The following is a 27,755-nucleotide window of genomic DNA, read 5'->3' as shown; positions in this document are numbered from 1 at the left end:
TATTTGTATAGGCTACATGCTAGGGCACAAGTTGGCTGGGATGGCTATGTCCACACCCCACAGCACTGGGATGGCTATGTCCACATCCCAAAGCACTGGGATGGCTATGTCCACAGCAGGAGATGGGGGTCAAGGGTGAATGGCCCAGATACTGCTGCCTCATGAAGAACAACTGAAAGGCTATGCACACTGGTAAAAAAGAAAACTAAAGGAATACCTGGAAGGATTTCAGATACCTGGAAGGATTTTCCCCAGTGTCTTTGTATACTTTGTGTCATCATCTAGAGGACAAGCACCCCTACTCTGGGGCTTCAACAGGCTAGTGGGACAGACATCCTGGCCAGAGCGTAACGAGCTCCCCATCATGCACCTATCCAAGCAGTCCCTGCCAGCCTTCTGAATGCATCACTCATCACCTTGGATCCAGGACTTCAACTTTTGCCTTCTAGAAATCATCCAAATTATGGACAAAACTGGCAACTACCCAGATGTCCAAGTATGCGCTAGCTGAGTAAAATGGCTCTGTCTATACAATGGAGCATTATGCAAGCATTAAAAATCACTCTTGAGACAATATTTTTGATCACCTAGGGATTGTTTCTCCTATCAAGATAGAAATAGGCAAAATATTAACAGACTTGTTTATAATATGATATCTTTAAAGAAAATGTGTTTAGGAAAAGACTGGGATCATGTATGTTCTTTGGTTCTCTTGCTTTATATTTTTATATACCTTTCAGATTTTCTACAATGTGCATGAATTGTATTTGTCATTTCTGCTAAGTAAACAAAAAAATATGACTCTAGAAGAGATTCCTAAAGTGACTGAAAGTGTAGACAAGAGATACTCTGGGGACGAACCAAAGATCATGTTAGGAAGCTCCTGATCCCTTCTCAATTTTCTTTATTGACAACCATGGAATTCAATTAAATTCAAAAAACATTTGTTACATCCTTAATAAGCACAAGGCTCTGTGCTAGAAGCTTTCTTTCAGAAGAGCCAGAGACAAGAATCATCTACAGCAAAATGTGACCAGGCCTTTGAGAGCCGGAGGGAAGAGAGTATGGACTCTGAGTGACCCCAAACATTTTGCCAAGGACTGGGACATTCTCTACAATTTTCTAAATAAAATTTTCTTTTGTTCGCCTAAAAGTTAAAATTGACAACATGCAATACTTGGAGGAGGGAGACGATGTCACAGAACTCAGTCCAACAAAACTTGCGGTAGGAGTCTCTTCTCTCTGGTTCCTGACGGCAGCTGCCAGTCTTGTGTGCCTGTTGGTGGGCAATCCTTAAAGCTCAATCACATAGAGCTGTCTTTGCAGGACAGACACTTAGGAACCTGCTTTTACAAATCAAAGACAAGGAGCAATATTCTAGCGAAAATAGATCATTCTGACACAATACTTGCTTGAATAAAAATCTCAAAAGTTCACAGGGGTATTTCATACCAAGACTTAATAATGCCAGAAATAAAATGAACCTCTTTCCTTTCTACTTGGAGGGCTCAGGAACACAGTTTCTGTAGCTCATTAGCTATTAAAATTATTAACAAATTATTATTTTCAATTGAAAGTGGTTATGGTATTCATTATTTCCTCTCATGCCAAGATTCTCTACAGTCTACTCAGGACATGAATTGTCCAAAGCAATCCAAAGTTTCTAAATAGTTTTGGACCAGGTTCACTGACTTTGGCCCAGCAAACCACTCAGGGCTGAGTGGCTAAAGGAATCTGTTACATAATTTATTGAGAACTTAATTGAGACTAATCATTGTCTCTCATTCCCTTGCCTGAAGAACATCTGCCCAGCATCTGCTGTGACTCCATCTGGTTGGGATGTTTGAATCTTTCTGTGAAGTGAAATAAAGGGCATGAATATTTTATTGTAGATTTATCCCACTGTAACTTTTTATAGGAAACTGCTGGTGGTTTTATTAGCCAGCAGCGTTAATACACAGTGTCTCTCCAGTGTGCTGGAGCCAAGGTTTAGGGTGTTCTCAGAACACACTGCCTTAATGAGATCCACCCTTGAGGAGAAGGTAGGCAGGTCTGTGAGCGATGTGCTGAAGTAAGTGTGTGGGGTGGGGAATACAGATCCTGGACTAGTCAATGATGAGCCCGCTAAGACCCGGGTCCATCCAGAAGGGGGACACGGGATGATAACAGGTTGACATGTGTGATCAATCACTGGCATGTCCACGTGACAAATGAATAGGAGCCATTCACCCCATCACCCCATTTCACGGGGTAAAGCAAAGTGTGGGAAGTTCAGCAGCCAAGGTCATCAAAGACTTAGCCAGTGAGCCCAAACTAGAACCAAGCCTCTTGCCTCCTAGGAGGTGCCCAGCCATAATGAGGTGAGGATATTCTTAGGGGAAAGAGGATCTTTCAGACTGGGAACCAGAGGCAGAAGAGGGCACATGCAGGACCTCTGGAAGAGCTCCTGGAGGGGCAAACTCTTGAAACTGGCCAGCTGAGCAGGTGAGGAGGCTGTGCAGGCAGAGGGATCAGTGCCCATGTCTCCAGGTCAGGGAATGTCAAACACAGGGAGGAACACATGGGGCCAACCAAAGGCAGGGGGTAAGGCTAGACCCCTACCTTGATCTGACCTAATTTCCATTTGTTTTAGAGCAGTGTCTTATTTTTGTTTGCCTGCTTATACTCGTGAAAACATCTACAATCCCCAGTGGAATGATGGAGGAGCTTGGGCTGAAGGAATCACTAAGTTATCGCACTGGGCCTTGAGTGTGACTTCAGAATGTGAAAGATAGTAGGCCCTAGGGAGCCAGTGAAGGTTTTAGAGTGAGGAAGTCACATAACTGATGCCATGGTAGAGGTGCATAGATTACTTGGAAGAGAAAAGAGATCCCATGGTGGGAAAGCAGTTAGGAGAATGTTACAGTACCCCAGGCAAGGTAGCCATGGAAATGGAGAAGGGAGGCAGATCTGAGATCCCGTATGGAGGTTGGCTTGGTGGCATTTAGCAGCTGCCCTCTAACCCTGCATGGCTGGTCTCTTGAAAAGAGTCTTGGCGGTGGGGCAAGGAGGATTGGTTTGTGACCTTGCCCGCCCAGAACCAGAGGTGTGGTGGGACCCCTGCTGTCCTTCAGGCTGTGAATCACAAAGTCCTGGAGTTCCCAGAGTGGGGAGTAGGGAGGCCTAGGCATCAAGATACATATGGAAATCATATCATGAATTAGCTCCAGGAAAAGAAAAGAAAGGGAAGGGAAGGGAAGGGAAGGAAGGAGGGCTGTGGGAACAAAGGACCCCAAGACTGAGCAAAGGTAGGACCAGGACTCCTTGGAAAGCAGTGGGGGGAGGAGGCTTCAGAAAAGTAGAAGGCAAGCGGCAGGAGCTCCCGGCACCTAAGAAGTCAAGGAGGAACCAGTGCAAATCAGGCAGGGCAGTCGCCGGGGTCAAAAGTGTCGAAGCTGCCATCTGCACTAAGGATCAGCGTGACAAGTGATGCTCACCGAAGGCCCTTTGTCATTTTAGTCAGTGCGGGAAGGAAGACGTTGCAGGATGCCACCACCAAGCAGGACTGGGGCACCACATTGCCAGCTATCTCCACGTGGCTCTGGCCTGGATGTCTGTCACCCGCGGGAATCTCTTCCCAGGCTCAACGCAGACACCACCCTTTCCAGGCCATCAGGGCCACCGCTTCTAACCCAGCAGCACATTAGGCGGCACCAGCAATGCAAAATAGACCAACAAAGAGTCAGCGTGGAGGCTGTTGTCCAGGGCCCTGACCGGCTCCTGTCTGCTCTGGGGCAGTCGGGAAGCGCCTTTGGCATGAGGGGCTCAAGCAGCAAATGGGAGGCTTGCAATTAAAGGCAGTTGTGGGTGGGGATGCGGGCGGTGCTGTACATTCCCTTGCTCATAAAGCCGCGGGCCAGAACCCTTGCAGGGCGAGCTCGGAGCCAGCATCAGCCGGGTTTGCAGACTGGTCGTGTTGGAGCCCTGCCCCCTGCCCCTCTGCACACAACGGCCTCTCCCCTCTGTGCCCCTTCCAGAAGACACAGGGCTGTGGCTCACTCCAGCTCTGGAGAACTCCCCCAGAAACATTTTCAGAGAGTCTTGTGAAATCCTGAGCATTTTCATAGCCAAAGTGAGGCAACGGCAGGGCTGGAATGTCGGGGAGGTCTGCTTGCATGTTTTCACATTGAATAATTTGGTGGGGCTGGGCCACTAGGCCAGCTGGGCAGGGGCTCCTGCTGGCGTTCATCAGGCCTCTGGCTGTCTCCGCAGCCCCCTGGATTCAGGACTTTGGTGTTGGTTTCAGACTGGTACCACTCAGACTGCTCTCTTGGGAAAACTGAATCACATCATAAATCTGGGGGACTCTTGTTTCCCTCATCTTCCCAGGACAAAATTCTTGGGACACACATATTGAGCCAACCAAAAGACAAATTAGAGTGTGTGTGTAATAGGAAGGTGGGGACAGAGCATTGCCAGAGGACCCATGTGGCAAGACAGTGGTGCAGAGTGGCCTCTCAGGCCAGAGCCACCGGAAGGTACACATCCAGCCTCTCTGGTTTAGGTTCAGAACCACCAGAGCTGCCTCCTTGGAAAATTAAAGTGGGCAGTCCCAGACCAGAGGCAGAGCTGAATTCCACAGCAGACATGGCTTGGCCTGCACAGACGTCTTAAGGTTTTAGAGTTCATTTCCAATACTTTAAAAATCAAGAGGTTGCAATAAGACTCGGAGTTTTCAACATTATTTTTTAAAAGGAAAGATGTGGCAATACTTGCCCCACATGGCAACAGCAGACTAGAGCCTGGCAGCTCCCAGGACAGAGGCCACGTTCAGTCCCAGCTGACCACAGATGCCGCCACTCTCAGCAGTCAAGGGCAGCGAGTACATCTGACCTGGTTCTGGGTTGTGCAAGCATTTTTCTTATGAAAAATGTTCAGCTGTGCAGGAAAGTCTGAGATTAACTAATAAACACCTGTGCTGTGAACATCCTTGTCCAGTTTCCTTGGACACACGTGCAAGCAGTGTCCCTACAAGGGTGACCACACAGTCACAGGTCTGCACCCCTCGAGCTGTCTTCCAAAGGCTTGCCTCGCGTTACCCTGTCACCAACGCCATAAGGGCTCCCATTGCTCCGGCTGTGAACAAATTTCGTCAGACTTTGTAGTGTTGCCATCTGCTGGAGAGGAAATGGTGCCTCATTGTTTGATTTTTTTAAATTCCCTTGTGCTGTAGTGAGGTTGAGTGTTTTCATATGTTAAGAGGATATTTATATTTTTTCTGTGATTTATTCTCCTGTTCTTTGCCCATTATCCTGTTGGGCTACTTATCTTTTATTAATTGATTTATGAGCTTCCTCATACACCTTGGATTATATTTTCCCTTATTTGAGGCATCTCTCTTCACCTATAAGGTCTTTCAGTAGAAGCTTTCATCTTTAATTTAGTTAAACTGGTTAATTTTTAATTTAGGAATCTTCCTTCTTTTGTCTTGTTTTACAATTCCTTCCTGACCTTACAACTGCAAATATATTTTCCTATGTATTCTTTAAGAAATTTTAAGGTTTGGCTTTTTTGTGCATATAAGAAGGCTTTAACCCATCCAGAGGATGAGATGGTTGGATGGCATCACCGACTCGATGGGCATGAGTTTGAGTAAACTCCGGGAGTTGGTGATGGACAGGGAGGCCTAGTGTGCTCCAGTCCATGGGGTCGCAAAGAGTCGGACACGACTGAGTGACTGAACTGAACTGAAATGAACCCGTCCAGAATGCCTTTTTCTGTATAGTCTGAGTTGAGACAATGAACTAATTTTTTCTGTATGATAGCCTATTGTTCCTGCATTATATGATGGCTAGTTCACCCCATTCCCACTGATAAATAAGGCTGTATTTATGGTAACCAAGGTAATAAAACACACTATTCTTTCTGGCCACAAGAAAATTACATTGGAAATAAGCAGTAAAAAGATAGTGACTCACTTTTTTTAATATTTTTAGAAATTAAAAAATATATAGTTCATGAGTTTGGAGGAAATGATATTGGAAATTATAAGATATTCAGAAGTAACAATTAATATTTCTTTTTTTTCCCTATTTTTGGGGAGCTGTGGATTGTATTTCTGTTCTTTTGATAGCTACTCTTAAATGTGACCCATGCACCTTAACTATAAGCATTGCAGTAAAGTCCAAAGTACTTAGAATCACCAGCCTCTTCTTAAACAAGACAGTGTCCTTAATGTGTGTGACCCTCAAACAGCCTCTACATCTTCCCGTTATTATCTGGACATTTTGCATACTGAGGACCTAAAAGTGTTCTGGTGTAATGAAAAATTGTATTAATTAGATGAAACAGACAAAATTCCTAGAAATACTACTGTGACTGACTCAAGAATAAATAGATAACCTGAGTACACCCATAACAAGTAAAGAGACTGAATTAATAATAAAAAACTTCCCACAGAAAAAAGCCCAGGATCACATGGTTTTACTGGTGAAGTTTACCAAAAATCTAAGGAAGAATTAATATTAATTTTTAGTAGCCTCTTCCTAAAAGTAGAAAAGGAAGCACTTTGCAATTCATTCTGTGAGACCAGTATTACCCTGATAACAAAACCAGGCAAAGATATCACAAGAAAAGAAACTACCTGCCAATATCACTTATGAATATAGACACAAACATCCTCAACAACATATTAGTAAATTGAATCCAGCAATGTGAAAAGGATTGCATACCATGATCAAGTGGAAACTTATCTGAAAATCAAATAATGTAATATACCACATCAGTAGAATAAAAGACAAACCACATCATTGTCTCAATTAACACAAACACACACAAAGTATTTGACAAAATTCAGTATTCTTTCATGATCAAAACGTTCAACAAACTATGAATAGAATAGAATTTTCTCAATCTCATGAAGGGCACCTACAAAAACCCCACAGATATCATCACACTTAACAGTGAAAAACTAAATGCTTTTCCCTTAAGAGAGGAATAAGACAAAAATGTCTGTTTTCACCACTTATATTCAATATTGTACTGGTGGTTCTAGCCAGGGAAATTAGGCAAAAAAAAAAAAAAAAAAGTATCTAGATTAGAGAAGTAAAGCTACATATATTTGCAGATGACATGGTCTTCCATATAGAAGATTAAAGAATCCAATAAAAAAGCTACTACAACTAATATATGTGCTGAAAAACAAAATTCAGCTCAGTTAATTCAAAGATCTAGTTGACTTTATTTAACAGTTCTTGAATCTGGCAGCATCCCAGCTAGCAACTAGAAGAGTGTGCCAAGGGGTCATACTAAATGGAATGTGTTTACTGGCAGGAAGAGGGTGGGGCAAGAAAGTATTAAGAAGTAAAGATTGCTTCCCTGGTGGCTCAGATGGTAAAGAATCCGCCTGCAATGCAAGAGACATGGGTTCGATCCCTGGGTCACGAAGATGCCCTGGAGAAGGGAATGGCAACCCACTCCAGTATTCTTGCCTGGAGAATTCTATGGACAGAGGCTCTGGAAGTCTACAGTCCACGAGATCTCAGAGAGTCGGACACCACGACTGAGTGACTAACACACACAAAGACTGCTTTAGTCCAGGCCATCTTCTTTAGAGGGAAGGGAAGGGCTTTATCATGCACATTACCTCATTAGTGTTGATTACAAAATTCCAGATTGACTCTTTTAAAGGTCATATTTCTGGAAGGGATTGAAACTGCAATAAAGTCTTGGTTTGCTGTCATGGTGGTGGGCGTGGCAAATGATACATTTTGGGCTTGTTATTTTTAACAAACGAGTTAAGCAAGGTTATAGGATGTAAGATTGATATACAAAAATCAATTCTGTTCCTATACCCTTGCAATGAATAGTCTGAAAAGGAAGTGAAGAAAACAGTTCCATTTGCAGTAGCATCAAAAACAGTAGAATACTTAAGAATGAATTTAACAAAAGAAGTATAAGGCTTAAACACTGAAAATGGCAAAACATTATTGAAAGAAGTTAATGAATATCTAAATATATCCCAGTAGAAATCCTGATATTGTTAAGAGGGCTATACTCCATAAACTGATCTACTAACAAAACATAACCCCTATCAAAATTCCAACTGTCTTCACTGCACAAATGAACAAGCTGACCCTAAAATTTATGCGAAATTGCAAAGGGTTCTGAGTAATCAATACAATTTTTAAAAATAAGAACAAAGTTAGAGGACTTACGGCTCTCAGTTACAAAAATTACTACAAAACTAGAGTAATCAAGGCAGTGTGGTACTTGCATAAAGACAGACATATAGAACAATTAATATAAATGAGTATCTAGAAATAAACATTCTCTCATTTACTATCAGTTAATTTTCAACATGGATACCAGAACAATCCAATAGAAAAAGAATACTCTTTTCTATAAATGGTACTGAGACTCTGAATGTCCACATCAAAAGACAGAAGTTGGGTCCCTAGCTCATACCACAGACAACGATGAACTCAAAATGAATCAAACAACTAAATGTAAGTGCTGAAGCTATAAAACTCTTATAGGAAAAAAAGGCATAAATCCTCTTGACTCTAGATTAGGTGATGCTTCCTTAGATATGAAAGCAAAAACACAAGTAATGAAGAAAAAATAAACTAGGACATAATAAAAATTTAAAACTTGTGTTCTTCAAAGCCATAAAGAAAATAAAAAGATAACCCAATGAGGGGGAAAGCATTTTCACAAATCATACATGTGAAAAGATCATTTTAACCTCCCTGATAGCTCAGTTGGTAAAGAATCCACCTGCAGTGCAGGAGATCGCAGTTAGATTCCTGGGTCGGGAAGATCTGCTGGAGAGGGACAGGCTACCCCCTCCAGTATTATTGGGCTTCCCTTGTGGCTCATCTGGTAAAGAATTTGCCTGCAATGCAGGAGACCTGGATTCGATCCTTGGGTTGGGAAGATCCCCTGGAGAAGGGAAAGGCTACTCACTCCAGTATTCTGGCCTGGAGAATTTCATGGACTGTATAGTCCAGGGGGTCGCAAAGTGTCGGACACGACTGAGTGACTTTCACTTCAATTCACTTCATTTTAACTAGAATATATCAAGGACTCTTTGGGCTTTCCAGGTGACACAGTGGTAAAGAATCTGCCTGCAAATGCAGCAGATCCAAGAAAAATGAGTTCAGTCCCTAGGTTGGGAAGATCCGCTGGAGTAGGAAATGATAACCCGCTCCAGTGTTCTTACCTGGAAAATCCCATGGACAGAGGAGACTGGAGGGCTGCAGTCCATGGGAGTTTCAAAAGAGTTGGACACGACTGAGTAACTGAAACACAACACACATCCAGGACTCTTCCAACTCAGTAATGAAAACACATAATCCAATTTAAAAATGGGTAAATTATGAGTAGACATTCTCAGAAGAAGATATACAAATGGCCAATAAGCACACAAGAAGATGCCCAACATCATCAGCCATCAGGGAGTTCACAAATCAAAACCAAAATAAAGTTCAACAAATGATATTGGGAAGAATGGATATCAAAATATGGAAGAATGAAGTTGGATCTTTACCTTATGTTCAGTCGCTCAGTTGTGTCCGACTCTTTGTGACCCCATGGACTGCAGGACGCCAGGCCTCCCTGTCCATCACCAACTCCCAGAGCTTGCTCGAACTCATGTCCAGTGAGTCGGTGATGCCATCCAACCATCTCATCCTCTGTCGTCCCCTTCTCCTCCTGACCCCAATCTTTCCCAGCATCAGGGTCTTTTCCAATGAGTCAGTTCTTCTCATCAGGTGGCCAAAGTATTGGAACTTCAGCTTCAGCATCAGTCCTTCCAATGAATAGTCAGGACTGATTTCCTTCAGGATGGACTGGTTGGATCTCCTTGCAGTCCAAGGGACTCTCAAGAGTCTTCTCCAACACCACAGTTCTAAAGCATCAGTTCTTTGGCGCTCAGCCTTCTTTATGGTCCATCTCTCACATGCATACATGACTACTGGAAAAACCATAGCTTTGACTATAAGGACCTTTGTCAGCAAAGTAATGTTTCTTCTTTTTAATACGATGTCTAGTTTTGTCATAGCTTTTCTTCCAAGGAGTAAGAGTCTTTTAATTTCATGGCTGCAGTCACCATCTGCAGTAATTTTGGAGCCCAAGAAAATAAAGTCTGTCACTGTTTCCATTGTTTCCCCATCTATCTGCCATGAGGTGATGGGACCAGATGCCTGATCTTAGTTTTTTGAATGTTGAGTTTAAGTTAGCTTTTTTACTCTCCTCTTTCACCTTCATCAAGAGGCTCTTCAGTTCCTCTTCGCTTTCTTCCATAAAGATGGTGTCATTTGCATGTCTGAGGTTACTGATATTTCTCCCAGAAATCTTTACCTTATACTATATACAAAAATAAACTCAAAATGGATCAAAGACCTAAATGTAAGAGTTAAAGTTAAAACTCTTAGAATAAAATATAGGAAAAAAGCTTTGTACTTTGGATTTGGTAATGATTTCTTAGATATGACAAAAAGCATAGGCAACAGAAAGGAAAATAGACAAATTGGACATCATCAAATTTGAAAACTGTGCATCAAGGAGCATAATCAACAAAGTGAAAAGGCAGCCCAAAGAATGGGAAAAAATATTTGCAAGTCATATATTTAATAAAGAAGTAATATCTAGACTATCTAAAAAACTCCTATAACTAAACAACAAATGGTACCCTATTAAGAAATAGGCAAAGAAAATGTTCACTCATTTCTCCAAAGGAAATATACACATGGCTAGTAAGTACCTGAAAAAATGCTCACCATCACTAATCGTTAGGGAAATGCCAATCAAACCACAATGAGGACCACTTCATACCCATGAAGATAGCTATTTTATATATATATATATATATATAAACATCAAATAAGTGTTGGTGAGGATGTGGGGAAATTGGAACCCTCTACACTATTGATTGAAATGTCAAATGGTGCAGCCACCGTGGGAAACAGTACAGTGATTCCTTGAAAAATTAAACACAGAATCACCACATGATCCAGCAATTCCACTTCTGGGTATATACCCGAAAGAATTAAAAGCAGGAACTCAAACAGAAATTTGTACAACTATCTTCATAGCATCATTATTCACAATAGTTAAAGGGTGGAAGCAACACAAGTGTTCCTCTCTGGAAAAATAGATAAAGGAAATGTGTTACACATGTACAATGGAATGTGATGCACCCTTCAAAAGGAAGGAGATTCTGACACATGATGTGACATGGATGAACCTTGAGGACATTATACTTAGTGAAATAAGACGGTTACAAAAGAACGACAAATATTGTATGGTTCCACTTACATGAGGTACCTGAGCAGACAAAGTCACAGAGACAGAAAGTTTGATGATGGTTGCTGGGAGCTGGGGGAGAGGGAATAGGAGGTTATTGTTTGTTGAATCTAATTAATTCTGTGTGGGAAGATGAAAAGTTTTGGCGATAATGGTGAGGATTACACCACAGTGTGAATATATTTAATACTACTGAAATGTACCCTGAAAAGTGGTAAAATGTGGTAAATATTTTTCCATATTTTACCACAGGAAATGAGAACACAATGGGATGCCACTTCACACCCACTAAAATGGCTATAATCAAAATGATAGATAATAGCAAAAATTTATGGGATTGTAGCTTCCCTGGTGGCTCAGATGGTGAAAAATCTTCCTGGAATGCAGGAGACCTGGGTTTGATCCCTGGGTGGGGAAGATCCCCAGGAGAAGGAAATGGCAACCCACTCCAGTATTCTTGCCTGGAGAATCCCATGGACAGAGAAGCCCAGTGGGCCACGCAGAGTTGGACACGACTGAGCGACTAACACTCACAAGTGGTGGTGTGGAGAATTTAGGTTTTCATATGCTGCTGTAGAAGTGCAAAATGGTGCAGCTGCTTTGGAGACAGTCTGGAATTTCTCAAATTGTTAAACATAAAGTTAACATATGATCCAGTAGTTCCTCTCCTCGGTATATAGTCAAAAGAAATGAGAACACATGTCCATGCAAAAATTGTCCACTGATGTTCACTGTAGCATTATTCATAATAGCTGAAATGTGGAAATAATCCGAATGTCCCTCAGTTGATGAACTGATAAATAAATATGGTATATCCATACATTCAAATATTCAATAATAAAAGGGAATGAAATACTGATATGTGCTATAATGTGGACGAGCCTTGGAAACATCATGCTCAGTGAAAGAATCCAGGCACAAAGAACCACATGTTGTGTGTCCATTTATATGAAATGTCCAGAAGAGGCAAGTCTATGGAGACAAAAAGTAGGTTAGTAATTGCGTAAGGCTGAGAGGGATGGGAGGGGGTATGTACTGGGAGATGACAGCTAAGAGTTTTAAAGTTTCTTTTGAGGGGTAATGAAAATATGCTAAAATTGATTGTGGTGGTTATTTCACAACTCAGAATATTATTGAATTGTTCTCTTTATGTGGATGAATTGTAGAGTATGTGAATTAGGTCTCAATGGAACTGTTAAAATCATGCTTCTGCTTGCTAATGGATGACCTTGGGAAAGCCACTTAGGCTCTCTGTGCCTCAATTTCCTCACCTGTAGAATGGGTCTCCACAGGATTGTTACAGGCATCAACTAATTCGAATCATGTTAAGTGCTCAGAACATTGCCTGATACATAGGAAGCTCCCAAAATGGTTAGCTGGTGCAATATCTAGAGAAACCACTCTTGAAACGTGTTCTCTTAAGTTGTATTTTAGCAAAGCCTTCCTTCCCTCCTCCCTCTCTCCTCCCCTTCCCTGCCCCTTCCTCTCTCCCTACCCTTCTCTTCCTCCTTTCCTCTCTCTTCCTTTCCCTGGCACGTGAGAACTAACCACACTGACTCAAGAACCTTTTCAGGGAGGCATGGCAAGTCCTCAGACTGACCCAGCCTGGTTTTCAGGGGGGCACTAATGTCCTCTAGCAGAAGCTCACGTGCACAGGCCCGTGTATTCTCTCCCCATCACGCACTGCCGGCTCTCATTTCCTCCTATAAAAAAACAAATATGTGAATAGTATTCCTTTTCAGGGAAATGTATATGAGAACTCGTAATTCTCAAGTTTTAAATGGAGAAATGCTGCGTTAAAACGGAGTGTGCAGCTGTAAGGCGTCCCCCTCCGTCCCCTGGGAGAACCTCGCAGCCCAGCCTGTTAAGTCCTGGTTGTGCCTCCTCCCCCTGCTCCTCTCATGGACATCTGCTCAATAAAAGCAGCCACGTATCTTCGGAGACTTTAAATGGCACATGTTAAAGGCGTGTTTTGATTGTTCTCATAACAGAGCTGCTGGCTCCAGCCGACCCTGAGCTGTGAGAGCGACCGGGCGGACGCGGCGTCTGCTGCTGCCGCGTCCTCCGTGGTGTTTCTGGGACGAGGCCCGGGAGGTCCGGCTCTGGGCCAGTGGCCTCTGCCACGTCTGCTCAGCCCAGGCCGGCGGCGCACGTGTCGACCGCAGCCCGGGTGTCCTGGGAGAGCCCTGTCACCCGCGGGAAGGCAGAGCTCTGCCGGCCTGACCTCAGCCGGACGCTCACAGCCCCACGTGCAGCAGCCCTGCCCCAGGAGGGGAGGGAGGAGACCTCTGTCCCTGGGCTCCCCTGTGGGCATCCCCCTGGGGCCTTTACCTGCCGTGAGGTCCCCATCAGGTCCTGCTTTATGGATGAGGGCCAGGGGCTCAGAGCGGGCAGAGAACACGTACCGAGTTATAGGACTCAGCACTCAAGCAGGTTCTTCATATTCCTATCATCTGAATCACACAGATTTATTGAAAATTTTCTAAAAATTCAGATGAATTTGTTTTGGTTCCAAATGCCCACATAGACAAGCCATTCCAGAGGGCTTTGAGGAACATCAGTTCCTCTGAATAAAACAGATGTCTAGACTGACAATAATAGTTCTAGCAGTAATAACAGCTGATATTTATCAGGCCCACAGAGCACCAGGCCTGGGCTGACCTTGTGGCAGAAGCTTGAGTACTGACTTGTCCAAGGTCACACAGCTGGCAAGCTGGTGGAATGAAGACTCAAGGCCAGGCCCATCTGATCCCAGGATCCTAAATGTGACCTGCTGAGACTTTGAGAATGTCTGGCTCCAGTAGGTGGGCATCTTTCACCCTTGGGGCATCCTGAAGAAATTGGTCAGGTGTCCCCTAACCAGAGCAGGAGTGTGTAAATACAAAAAGGAAGTCCCTGGGTTGGGGCACCGAGGACTCACCCACTTAATAGCTGGTGGGCTTTGGGCCAATGTTGCTGTCTCTCTGAGTCGGTTCCTCCATCTGTGAAGCAAGACTAGCAGGCCCTGAGCCGCCTTCCTCTGGGAGTTCTGGTGGGTCGAAGGCAAGATGGCAGTGAAAGAGTACTGGGCAGGGCTTCCCGGGTGGCTCAGTGGCAAAGAATCCGCCTGCAATGCAGGAGACCCTGGTTCAATTCCTGGGTCAGGAAGATCCCCTGGAGAAGGGATAGGCTACCCATTCCAGTATTCTTGGACTTCCCTGGTGGTTCAGATGGTAAAGAATCCACCAGCAGTGTGGGAGACTTGAGTTCGACCCCTGGGTTGGGAAGATCCCCTGGAAAAGGGAAAAGCTGCCCACTCCAGTATTCTGGCCTGGAGAATTCCATGGACTGTACAGTCCATGGGGTCGCAAAGAGCCGGACACAACTGAACGACTAAGCACGACATATTCTTGTCTTGGAAGTCCTATGGACAGAGGAGCCTGGTGGGCTACACAGTCTGTGTGATTATGGCCAAGGCTTTCCCTCACGATGCTGTCCACACCAGGCCCCTGGCCTTCCTCCCCAGCTGGCCTCCAGCGTCTCAGACACGGCCCAGGTCTCCAACAGGTCATCTGCTCTGCCGTTTGGCCCAGATGACTTTGCATGAGGCGCTGCCAATGGGCAGGGTGGCCCAGGTGTCTAGACAGGTGGCTCCATGAGCCACTGCTCACAGCCCTCGGCCATTGTCAGCATTCCGTTCTCACACAGGTGTCCCCTCTCACATCCTCACTCATCTTCCCACCCACATGCAGCTTGCTTGACCAGAGGCTCCCAAGTCATGGGACATCTTGCTGACCTCTAGGTCTAGTTTCCAAAGCTGGAGTGTCATCCCAGCATTGAGGGTTTGTGGACCCCACTCTGTAAGGCATCAACCCAAATCCGCTGAGAGTGCCAGCATCTCCTCTTTACCCTCATCTATTCTGCTCTTGCAGCACTGGCAACTGGCCTCCCCAGGCCTCCCCCCCATCAGCTTCGCCACCTCCTGGCTAAATCCAAGGATGCTCTGCAGGCCTCATCCAGCCCAGCCCTTCTTGCTTCCTCTTGCACTGTCCACTTGCCCTCGCTGGCCTTGCTCATCACCTCTTCTCCCTCTCCTCAGAGCCTTCCATGACTGAGTCCAGCCCCAGGTGATGCACTCCCCAAGCCCTGCCCGCTGTCCTCCAGTGTAAGCTCCCCAGATGAGTCGTTCTCACCCTTGCTGTCTACCAGGACTTTATTCCTTTTGACTTCCAACCCTGTGTCTCCGGTCAGGTGGCACCCTTGAACTCCAGAACTGCACCTGCAGACCCTTCCCAGCACCACTCAGTGGCCTAACAGGCAGCTGAAAATAACAGTCCCCCTTCTGCCCCCAGGCCAGCTCCCCTCCTTGCATTCTCCCTCGCAGTGGAGGCAACCACCAGCATCCTCTGGACCAGTCAGAATCCTGAGCTTGACTCTTGCCTCCTTTCTCTCCATGACCCCATGTACCCACAGCCTGGTCAACTCCACCCTTTCCTAGTCTCGTATCAGTGTGCCTGTTTCCTCTGCTGCCTTGGTGAAACCCATCATCTTGCCCCAGGGTACACGATCACCAGAGACCCCCAAGACAGCTTCCCTCCTACCCACCCTGAAGTATCCTTTGAGGATTGGTCATCCCAAACTCACAGTTGCTGCTCGACATTTCATGGGTAGGTGCTCTCTCTCAGAGCCCTGAGCCCTGTTTCTTTGGTTGACCAACTTCACCTTGACCTTCACGACCCAACTCAAGCTCCATTTCATCCACTGCACTAGTCAGATAGTGATGACATAGCCTGTTTTTATGTTTCCCTCTCCCCCAAGGACCACACACTTGACTGAGCTTTGTGAATGTGGGGACACTGAGCTGAGTGCCCGAGCCCTTGGTTCAGAGCTTGGCATTAAGTTGATACCCACGTGTCTGGAGGACAGAGAGGATGAGGTTGGACAAAGTAGCCATCCCAGTAGCCAAAATCTCTTTAACCTCCCTGCAGCTTCCTGGAGCTTCCAGGCTGTTTCACATCCTTCTTGTTATGCTGTGGCATTTTACCTGTAGGGTATTTGATTCTGTGCTTGGAATTTGCATGTCTCCATAACAGATGCTCGGGCAATCACATACAGGCACCTAGTTACTTTACCTTGATTAATTTAGCTAATGTAAAGAACTTTCCTGGCTCAGAGACAGGCACAGACTAGGTGCTCAGTCAATGCCAGATCCTTACTACTGACCCATTTTGGAGATGGATGAAACTGACCCCACAGACAAACCACTTGCTATCTTAAAAACTTGTATTAAAATACAACAGCTCACACTTTTTTTTACAATTTGAATTTGCTGAAAATGAATGACCCACAAGTGTGTTCTTTTTGTTTATCTATATTGGAGATTCAAGCCTTTGACTGTGTGGATCACAATAAACTGGAAAATTCTGAAAGAGATGGGAATACCAGACCATCTCACCTGTCTCTTGAGAAACCTGTATGCAGATCAGGAAGCAACAGTTAGAACTGGACATGGAACAACAGACTGGTTCCAAATAGGAAAAGGAGTACGTCAAGGCTGTATATTGTCACATGCTTATTTAACTTATATGCAGAGTACATCATGAGAAACGCTGGGCTGGAAGATACACAAGCTGGAATCAAGATTGCTGGGAGAAATATCAATCACCTCAGATATGCAGATGACACCACCCTTATGGCAGAAAGTGAAGAAGAACTAAAGAGCCTCTTGATGAAAGTGAAAGAGGAGAGTGAAAAAGTTGGCTTAAAGCTCAACGTTCAGAAAACTAAGATCATGGCATCTGGTCCCATCACTTCATGGGAAATAGATGGGGAAACAGTGCAAACAGTGTCAGACTTTATTTTGGGGGGCTCCAAAATCAGTGCTGATGGTGATTGCAGCCATGAAATTAAAAGACGCTTACTCCTTGGAAGGAAGGTTATGGCCAACCTAGCTAGCATATTTAAAAGCAGAGACATTACTTTGCCAACAAAGGTCCGTCTAGTCAAGGCTATGGTTTTTCCAGTGGTCATGTATGGGTGTGAGAGTTGGATGGTGAAGAAAGCTGAGCACTGCAGAATTGATGCTTTTGAACTGTGGTGTTGGAGAAGACTCTTGAGAGTCCCTTGGACTGCAAGGAGATCCAACCAGTCCATCCTCAAGGAGATCAGTCCTGGATGTTCTTTGGAAGGACTGATGTTGAAGCTGAAACTCCAATACTTTGGCCACCTCATGCGAAGAGTTGACTCATTGGAAAAGACCCTGATGCTGGGAAGTATTGGGGGCAGGAGGAGAAGGGGACGACAGAGGATGAGATGGTTGGATGGCATCACCGACTCGATGGACATGGATTTGGGTAGACTCCGGGAGTTGGTGATGGACAGGGAGGCCTGGCATGCTGCTATTCATGGGGTCGCAAACAGTCGGACATGACTGAGCGACTGAACTGAACTGATATTGGAGATTCACTTTATATACAACCTAAAATAACTGTGTTAGAAAAATGTGATCCCGAAGATGCCATTGTTTCTTTGTGAGACAGTCACATTTCCACAGATTGCATGAGATCTTTACCTAGTTTGAGTCTTAAATCAAGAATTGAATAGAAACTGAATTTTGAATAGAAGATAAAATTCTCAGAACTATTAATGTGATGTATACTTAAAATAATGACAATCAAAGTTGTCTGCATCCTAATCCCTGGAACTCATGAAAATGTTAGGTTACATGTCAAAGGAAAGTTAGGGCTGCAGGTGGAATTAGGTTTTTATAGTTATCCCCCAAAAGAAGTTGCCAGAACCTGGGAGACAATCATGGAACAGACTCCTCAGAGTCCTCAGAAGGAACCCACTCTGCCAGCACTTTAATTTTTTTACTTCCAGCCACCAGAGCTGTAAGAGAATAAATTCCTGTTGTTTTAAGCCTTTCTTTGGGATCGGAATGAAAACTGACCTTTTTCAGTCCTGTGGCCACTGCTGAGTTTTCCAAATTTGCTAGCATATTGAGTGAAGCACTTTAACAGCAACCTCTTTTAGGATTTGAATTATCTCAGCTGGAATTCCGTCACCTCCACTAGCTTTGTTCATAGTGATGCTTCCTAAGGCCCACTTGACTTTGCACTCCAGGATGTCTGGCTCTAGGTGAGTGATCAAACCATCATGGTTATCTGGGTCATGAAGATCTTTTTTGTATAGTTCTTCTGTGTATTCTTGCCACTTCTTCTTAATATCTTCTGCTTCTGTTAGGTCCATACTGCTTCTGTCCTTTATTTTTCCCATCTTTGAAGGAAATGTTCCCTTGGTATCTTTAATTTTCTTGAAGAGATCTCTAGTCTTGCCCATTCTATTGCTTTCCTCTATTTCTTTGCATTGATGACTTAGGAAGGCTTTCTTATCTCTCCTTGCTATTCTTCAGAACTCTGAATTCAGATGGATATATCTTTCCTTTTCTCCTTTGCCTTTCACTTCTCTTCTTTTCTGAGCTATTTGTAAGGCCTCTTCAGACAACCATTTTGCCTTTTTGCATTTCTTTTTCTTGGGGATGATCTTGATCACTGCCTCCTGTATAATGTCATGAACCTCAGTCCATAATTCTTGAGGCACTCTGTCTATCAAATCTAATCCCTTGAATCTATTTTTGTCACTTCCACTGTATAATCATAAGGGATTTAATTTAGGTCGTACCTGAATGGTCTAGAGGTTTTCCCTACTTTCTTCAATTTAAGTCTGAATTTGGCAATAAGCAGCTCATGATCTGAGCCACAGTCTGCTCCTGGTCTTGTTTTTGCTGACTGTATAGAGCTTCCCCATCTTTGGCTGCAAAGAATATAATCAGTCTGATTTCAATATTGACCATCTGGTGATATCCATGCGTAGAGTCATCTCTTGTGTTGTTGGGAGAGGGTGTTTGCTATGACCAGTGTATTCTCTTGGCAAAACTCTGTTGCCCTTTGCCCTGCTTCATTTTGTACTCCAAGGCCAAACTTGCCTGTTACTCCAGGTATCTCTTGACTTCCTACTTTTGTATTTCAGTCTTCTATGATGAAAAGGACATCTTTTTTGGGTGTTAGTTCTAGAAGGTCTTGTAGATTCATTTAGTCATTCAACTTCAGCTTCTGCAGCATTGGTGGTTGGGGCATAGACTTGGATTACTGTGATATTGAATGGTTTGCCTTGGAGCCGCACACAGATCGTTCTGTCGTTGTTGAGACTGCAGCCAAGCACTGCATTTCGGACTCTTCGTTGACTATGAGGTTTACTCCATTTTTCCCTCAGGGATTCTTGCCCACGGTCATAGATATAACGGTCATCTGAATTAAATTCACTCATTCCAGTCCATTTTAGTTCACTGATTCCTAAAATGTCAATGTTTACTGTTGCCATCTTGTGTTTGACCACTTCCAATTTGCCTTGATTCATGGACCTAACATTCCAGGTGCCTATGCAGTATTGTTCTTTACAGCATCAGACTTCACTTCTATCACCAGTCACATCCACAACTGGGTGTTGTTTTTGCTTTGGCTCCTTCTCTTCATTCCTTCTGGAGTTGTTTCTCCACTGATCTCCAGTAGCATATTGAGCCCCTACCGACCTGGGGAGTTCATCTTTCAGTATCACATCTTTTTGCTCTTTCATACTGTTCATGGGGTTCTCAAGGCAAGAATACTGAAGTGGTTTGACATTCCCTTCTCTAGTAGACCACGTTTTTGTCAGAAATCTCCACTATGATTCATCTGTCTTGGGTGGCCCTACATGGTGTGGCTCATAGTTTCATTGAGTTAGACAAGACTGTGGTCCATGTGGTCATTTTGGTTAGTTTTCTGTGACTGTGATTTTCATTCTGTCTGCAGTGGCCACAGAACTGGAAAAGGTCAGTTTTCATTCCAATCCCAAAGAAAGACAATGCCAAAGAATGTTCAAACTACCGCACAATTGCAGTCATCTCACACACTAGCAAGGTAATGCTCAAAATTCTCCAAGCGAGGCTTTAACAGTACATGAACCGAGAACTTCCAGATATCAAGCTGGATTTAGAAAAGGCAGAGTAACCAGAGATCAAATTGCCAACATCCGCTGGATCATAGAAAAAGCAAGAGTGTTCCAGAAAAAACATCTACTTCTGCTTTATTGACTATGCCAAAGTCTTTGACTGTATGGATCACAACAAACTGTGGAAAATTCTTGAAGAGATAGGAATACCAGACCACCATACCTGCCTCCTGTGAAATCTGTATGCAGTTCAAGAAGCAATAGTTAGAACTGGACATGGAACAACAGACTGGTTCCACATTGGGAGAGGAGTACATCAAGGCTGTATATTGTCACCCTGCTTATTTAACTTATATGCAGAGCACATCATGGGAAATGCCAGGCTGGTTGAAGCACGAGCTAGAAGCAAGATTGCCAGGCGAAATATCAATAACCTCAGATATGCAAATGATACCACTCTTATGGCAGAAAGTGAAGAGGAACTAAAGAGCCTCTTGATGAAAGTGAAAGGGGAGAGTGAAAAAGCTGGCTTAAAACTCAGCGTTCAAAAATGAAGATCATGGCATCTGGTCCCATCACTTCATGGCAAATAGATGGGGAAACAATGGAAACAGTGACAGACTTTATTTTATTGGGCTCCAAAATCACTGCAGATGGTAACTGCAGCCATAAAATCAAAAGACACTTGCTCCTTGGAAGAAAAACCAAACAGCATATTAAAAAACATAGACATTACTTTGCCGACAAAGGTCCATCTTGTCAAGACTATGGTTTTTCCAATAGTCATGTATGGATGTGAGAGTTGGACTATAAAGAAAGCTGAGTGCTGAAGAATTGATGCTTTTGAACTGTTGTGTTGGAGAAGACTCTTGAGAGTCCCTTGGACTGCAAGGAGATCCAACCAGTCCATCCTAAAGGAAATCAGTCCTGACTATTCATTGGAAGGACTGATGCTGAAGCTGAAGCTCCAACATTTGGCCACCTGATGTGAAAAGCTGACTCATTGGAAAAGACCCTGATGCTGGGACAGATTGAAGGCAGGAGGAGAAGGGGCCGACAGAGGATGAGATGGTTGGATGGCATCACCAACTCAATGAACATGAGGTTGAGTAAGCTCCCGGAGTTGGTGATGGACAGGAAAGCCTGGTGTGCTGCAGTCCATGGGGTCGCAAAGTGTTGGACACCACTGAGCGACTAAACTGAACTGTTTTAAGCCACCCAGCTTGTGGTACTTCTTCGCAGCAGCTCTAGCAAGCTAATACAGGTTTCTAATCAGCTGGTTTATCCTGAATTATCTGAGTGGGTCCAGTGTAGTCACAAGGGTCCTAAAACAGAAGAGAGAAGCAAAAGAGAAGGTTGGAGTGATACAACACTAGAAGAGTTCTACCTGATTTGCTGGCTTTGAAGACAGAAGAAGGTGTCACCAGCCAGGGAATCAGGGCAGTGTGTAGAAGCTAGGAAAGGCAAGGAAGCAGAATCTTCCTGGAGTCTCCAGAAGGAACCAGCCCTGCAGCGCCGTGATTTTAGCCCCTTGAGATCCACGTCAGTTTTCCTACCTCCAGAAATACAAGATAATCAGTCTGTGTTGTTTTGCGCCCTTAAGTTTATAGCAGTTTGCTACAGCAGCTAGAAAAAAAAAAAATACAGAGTCTCAGGTAGTGACAGAGCCGTGCAAAATCTAGTAGCCCCCCCTCGTCCATGGGCCATATACCCAAGTCCCCATAGTAGATGCCCGAAACCCAGGATAGTACTGAACCCTGCAGGTATTTACATACTATATATTTCCTGCAGTAAGCGACAGGGAGCCTATACAGTGTGGATAAGGTGGGCAAAAGAATGGTTCACATCCCGGGTGGGATTGATTGGGATGGTGGGAGATTTCATCCCACTGCTCAGGACAGCGTGCAGTTTAAACTTATGAATTGTTTATTTCTGAAATTTTCCATTTAATGTCTTCAGGTTGCAGTTGACTGCTAGTAAACTGGGGAAAGTGAAACCACAGAAAAAGGCAGAAAGCTACCTGATTAGAATGATTAAACTGGGCAAAGTGAAACCACAGATAAAGGCGGACAACTACCTGATTAGAATGATTAAACTTGGCATACGTACAAAGGAGATGCGTCTGTGTTGGTTGGACAGGAGAGGCTGACCTGACCCTGTGGGAATGAGGGAGGGGCCTGAATTCTGGAAGTATTAATGGTGACTTCATCAAGAATTACAGTTTTATTGCCTTTAAGAAGAACTACTAACTCAAACTCAGCTAATGAATGTCGCTGTTAAGATTTTTAGAGGATATGAGTGAAAAAAGCTCAGGTTTGCATTGTAATTATAGTACACATTGTTGTGTGGAACTGTCAGCCCGTCTCAAGTTAATAGACTTGGAATCGATGGGACTTGACTCTGATGTCCAGGCGTGCGACATCGTCCCCTGTCCCGCATGGGCCTCGTGCAGCAGAGGCCCTTCAGCGGAAGTGGTTTCTTTCCGTCACTGAGAGCAAAGTCTTAGGAAGGCCACTTTTCATCCCCATTCCTCACCTAGGTGTGTGTTAAGTTCAGGAGCAAGAAGGTCCAGCTGAAAAATAGTTCCAATAACCTGTAGCAGGTGTGCCCATGACACAGAGCCCTCCAGTCCGTGGCTCAGCACGTGTTTCAGGCAGGGATGGATCTGAGGATTCTTCTGGAAAGAGGACAAGGGGTACGTGAGCTCTTTTCCATCCTGTCATCCTTTTGAAAAGTACCAGCTTCCAGTGGCTCAGATGGTAAAGAATCTGCTCGAACGCTGACCTGGGTTCGATCCCTAGGTTGGGAAGATCCCCTGGAGGAGGGCATGACAACCCACTCCAGTATTCTTGCCTGGAGAATCCCATGGACAGAGGAGTCTGGCAGGAGTCTGTGGGGTCGCAAAGAGTCGGGCGACTAGGCACAGCACACAACAGACACCAGAGGTAAAGGAGAGAAGGACCTGGGGGGCTGGCAGTCCCTCCCAGCTCTGCGGGAATCTGACCCCCACAGACCTGACTTTCTCACCAGTGGTGGGCCAGGAGGGGCCCCCAGGGCAGGACTGCTGAGCCTTGCCAGCAGTTCCCTCCCCAGGTGTCCTGGATGTGACCTTTGTGTGACCAGAGTTGGTACCCACATTCCCTAGAGCACATGCTCTGATTACGTGCCCAGCAGTGGAGAAGCTGGCGCTATGGCAGTGGCATGCACGCTGAGGACATGCCCCATGAGTATGACACAGCAGTGTCTGTGTACCCCACAGTACGCATGTGTTATGCTTCCCTGGGCTCGGCCCTGGGGAGCACAGCAGATATGAAAGGCAGGAGCAGGCCTCTAAGCCATTTCACAGGTCAGCACAATAACCTGACCTCAATCTACAACCCAGGTCTCCACCTAAAACCTAACGTTTATATTTACAAAGTTAATTGCAAAAGGTCAGGACAAAGGAGATTTGACTGAGAGTCAGTTCTTGAGAGAAAAACATAGTAGGTGCTAGCAGAGGTCAGTGTGGTTGCTTTAAGAAAGAAAGGAAATGGTGCAGAGTTGGGGAGCATTAATGAAAACAAGTCCCCACTTAAAGAGAAAACCAGCACATTCTCTTGCCACTTTCAGGCACATCTGGACCATTCTATCCATGACATATCAATCCATTTTAAGAACAGTAGTGACTGATTTGAGACTACAGTGGATTGAGAATCTGTGCATTATTTTGATCAAGAGAAGAGAAAACTTAAAACAGGAACCAAAGGTCTGTCCTCAAATATTTAAGAGGGAATTCTTTAAAGACCAGGACGAGGAGAAATGGGTAGAAGTTGGTTCGTGTCTTTCAGAAGTGTTCAAGCAGTTGTCAGGCACTGAAATGGGAGCAAGGCTGCATGCCATCTGCAAAGCCTTCATTTCCCACTGAGGAGACACAGAATTATGACAATACTGGTTATATTATAAGGCTTACGTGTGCCAGGCACTGCCATAGCTGTTTGCAGGCGGTATGCTGCTTGTCCTCACCCCCAAGGCTGGCACTGTGTTTCCGTCTTCGTAGCAAGAGCAAGGGGTCTCATGAGAGGAGTGTCACTGCAGTTAGTCCTGGGCCAGAAGGACAGAGAGACGAGCTCTGCCAAGGGGTCTGGAATGAGCTCTAGATGAGGTGGCCTGAGCTTACCCTAAGGGATGAGCAGGAACCATGTCGGGATGGAACCACATAGCCCCATCTTCTCAAAACTTAGTCCACCACCCTCCAGCGCCCCAGCTGGTCCAGGCCCCCCTTGTCTCCCACCTGGACCATTGCCGTGGCCTCCTCCCTGCCCTCCCTGGGCCTCCACTCACTGTCGGCTCACCGCCACACTGAGCCAGGGTGGCCCTGGAGGGCATGCCCTCCTCTCTTTAAACCCTCCAAGGCTGCATCTTATCCAAGCAGGAGCCAGCAGCTCTCCAGGCCCTGCGTGACCTCCCCCTGCAGCCTCTCGGGTCCCGCCCTCTCCTGCTCACCCCCTCCCCAGCCACCCTTGCTCCCGGCTGCCCTCGGCCCTACCAGCACACCCCGCCTCCAGGGCCTTTGCACCTGCTGTGCGCTCTGCCTACATCTTCTCCCAGAAAGCACAGGGCTCCTGCCTCACTTCCTCCCAGGTGCTGCCCATGGCAGGCCATCCCCCTACCTTGGATAAAATAGTGTTAACCCTCGCCTCTTCCTGTCCACCCTGTGCTGCTTTGCTTTCCTCTGAAGCACTTATTGCTGCTGCTGCTAAGTCGCTTCAGTCGTGTCCGACTCTGTGCGACCCCATAGACGGCAGCCCACCAGGCTCCGCCGTCCCTGGGATTCTCCAGGCAAGAACACTGGAGTGGGTTGCCATTTCCTTCTCCAATGCGTGAAAGTGAAAAGTGAAAATGAAGTCACTCAGTCGTGCCCGACTCTTCACAACCCCATGGACTGCAGCCTACCAGGCTCCTCCGTCCATGGGATTTTCCGCTTATTATGGCGTGGCATATTCTGTCTGTGTCTGTAATACAGAACATGTTATACGACGGGCTACAGTCCATGGGATTGCAAAGAGTCCGACATGACTGAGCAGCTAACACTTTCATCTTCAATTGGCTTTCATATGCTCTATTACATTATGTTGTATTCTGTTGTATATTGCTCATCAGTTTACCATCTGTCCCCAAGATTCAGAGGCAGGGCTTTGTTTCGTTCACTGCCCCATCACCAGCACCTAGATGTTTCCAAGGGGGATGGCCTCATCAAATTTGCTTTCAGGTGGGATCTGGGTCTGACTGTTGTGAGAACTGAGTGGTTATCAGCACTGACCATCCAGGCGGCACTGCTTTGTCACGTAGTGAGTGCCTGGAATTGCCACTATTGGGGTGGCGCTAGTGGTGAAGAACCCACCTGCAGTGGAGGAGATGTGGGTTCGATCCCTGGGTCGGGAAGATCTCCTGGAGGAGGAAATGGCACCCCACTCCAGATTATTGCCTGGAGAATCCCATGGACAGAGGAGCCTGGTGGGCTGCAGTCCATGGGGTCGCACAGAGTCGGACATGACGGAAGCAACTCAGCACACACATATGCCAGGGACCACAGCACACAGTCTCTGAAAGGACATTCAAAGCCCTGTTTGTGTCCTGAGAAATCATGATTCCTAAACTGCCTAGCTCCTTTCCAGCACCATAAGGCCAAGAGAGACCTGACAGAATTGGGATCATTGAAATATTAGGCAGGAGGAGAAAGTCATAGTTCAGTCCTTTCAACTGGTGGCCTCCACAGCTTAGTCACTCTCGAGAGACTTTGGCCATCCCAAGTTGCCTCCTCAAGAGTGACAGTCCCCATTCAGGAGGGTCCACCATCCTTTGGAAAGCAGGGAGGCCTGGTGTGTTTGAGCCAGGGATAGGGCATCCTCTGTAGAGGGCTGTGCCGGTCACATTTTGCTGCAATGACGAACAACCCCAGAATCTCAGTGGCATACCACAGCATCATGTATGACAGAGCCCAGCGGTGGGCAGTGTTGAACCTGCCGTTGAACCTGCTGTGCTCGTGGCAGAGAGAAGGAAGAGCGAGAGACAAGCCACAGAGTCACCCAAAGCTTCTGCTGGAATGCGGCCCGATTCGTGTCCATTCACACCTGAACAAAGATGGCCCAAGACAGCAGGACAGAGACGTAGGTTCAGTAACAGTCTGATGTGGAGAGTAGGGTGCAGAAAGGTTTCTGTGCTGAGAAGACCACTGAACCACTCTAGTCAGACAGCTCTGATAGTCTGGAATTATCTCCAAACCCGACTGCAAAGCTGTGTCTGCCTCCTTCCCTCCCACAGCAGGCCCACGATCTTGTGATCTGTCTGGAAGGCCCTCTGTCCTCTCACCGTCTTGTCTTTCTCCGGGCAGGTGGGTGGCAGGCCCGTGGAGCCCCTGCTCAGCGACCTGCGAGAAGGGCATCCAGCACCGGGAAGTGACCTGCGTGTACCAGCTGCAGAACGGCACACACGTTGCCACCCGGCCCCTCTACTGCCCGGTGCCCCGGCCGTCACCAGTACAGAGCTGCGAGGGCCAGGACTGCCTGTCTATCTGGGAGGCGTCGGAGTGGTCACAGGTGGGTGCCTGGGCTGCCCTCAGTGCTGAGACCACCTCCAGGGCCCCAGGGCCTTGTCTGCAGGGACCCCAAAATGGTCCCTTTCCCTCCATGCTGTTTGTGACACATCCCCAGGAATATCCTCACCAGACCCCGGAGCAGCTTAAAGCCGTGTTCTGGGTCACATACTCTCAAATTCCATCTGATGTATCAACATGGCCAAAAAACCATGCATAGTGTTTTTTTGGTAATATATATCACAGTACTGTTTGGTTTGTTTGCTATGAGAATTCTCTTGTAAACATAGATGGAGGGATGGATAGTTGGATGGATAGGAGATAGGTAATGGGTAGACAAATAGATACCTTTTCATCTCTTTTGCGCACTCTGAAACTGTAGTGTGGTCAAGTTGGGAAAGTGCTTTCAAAGGCTCCCCTTCAGCTTCACGGCAGTCCTAGTGGAGCTTCCTTTGCAAGAGGCAAGCGGATGCTGGGAGAGACAGCTTTTAGTGTGTGAGTCGGAGTCATAAACCTCATGCCATGTAACATTTTGGAAAGAGGTCAATTAAGCCTTAAGTTTTAACTTTGAAGACTGATCCTGGAAATATTTTATCTTTGGTAATATCACCCTTCAAGGCTTTGCACTGAACTTGCATTAATGATTTTGATTGTTTGGCTATAAAACAAACAAACAAACAAAAATAGCTGAATGAAAGGCAAGCTTCCCTGAGGTCTTCCATCAGATGTGTTCTAGGAAAGTCAGAAAGGCTAAATCCAAGACACTCTTCAGTGTGGAAAGTATTTTTAAAGTTCCTTTTTATTGCCAAACAGTTGGAATTATTTTGAATAAGAAAGTGTTCAGCCCATTTTTAATGAAGGAAAAGTCTGCCCTTGGGCGACTGAGTTTACTTTTTAGGCAGATCCTGACATGTACCTGTTTAAAGAGGGGAGG

At 45.5% G+C, this 27,755-nt stretch overlaps 1 protein-coding gene and 1 long non-coding RNA gene across 5 annotated transcripts in view; both read left to right on the top strand.

Moving 5' to 3' along the window:
- The window catches only part of ADAMTS17 (ADAM metallopeptidase with thrombospondin type 1 motif 17), a 397,426-nt gene that overhangs the window by 342,479 nt on the left and 27,192 nt on the right, over positions 1-27,755 (top strand). For all 4 annotated transcript variants that reach the window (XM_081551355.1, XM_081551354.1, XM_081551353.1 and 1 more), the window contains one exon: positions 26,621-26,825. In XM_081551355.1, coding sequence (XP_081407481.1) covers positions 26,621-26,825 — 205 coding nt within the window. The remainder of the gene's footprint in view (positions 1-26,620; positions 26,826-27,755) is intronic.
- On the top strand, positions 103-10,422 carry LOC145530286 (uncharacterized). The gene is made up of 2 exons (XR_014071636.1): positions 103-5,203; positions 9,714-10,422. It is a non-coding gene; the product is annotated as an uncharacterized LOC145530286 (long non-coding RNA).

Source organism: Giraffa tippelskirchi, chromosome 12 (assembly GCF_054371585.1).
Source record: "Giraffa tippelskirchi isolate mGirTip1 chromosome 12, T2T-mGirTip1v1.2.pri, whole genome shotgun sequence".
Taxonomy (NCBI): Eukaryota; Metazoa; Chordata; class Mammalia; order Artiodactyla; family Giraffidae; genus Giraffa; species Giraffa tippelskirchi.
Note: the sequence above shows the minus strand (reverse complement) of the source record. Positions and strands in the feature narration are given on the sequence as shown.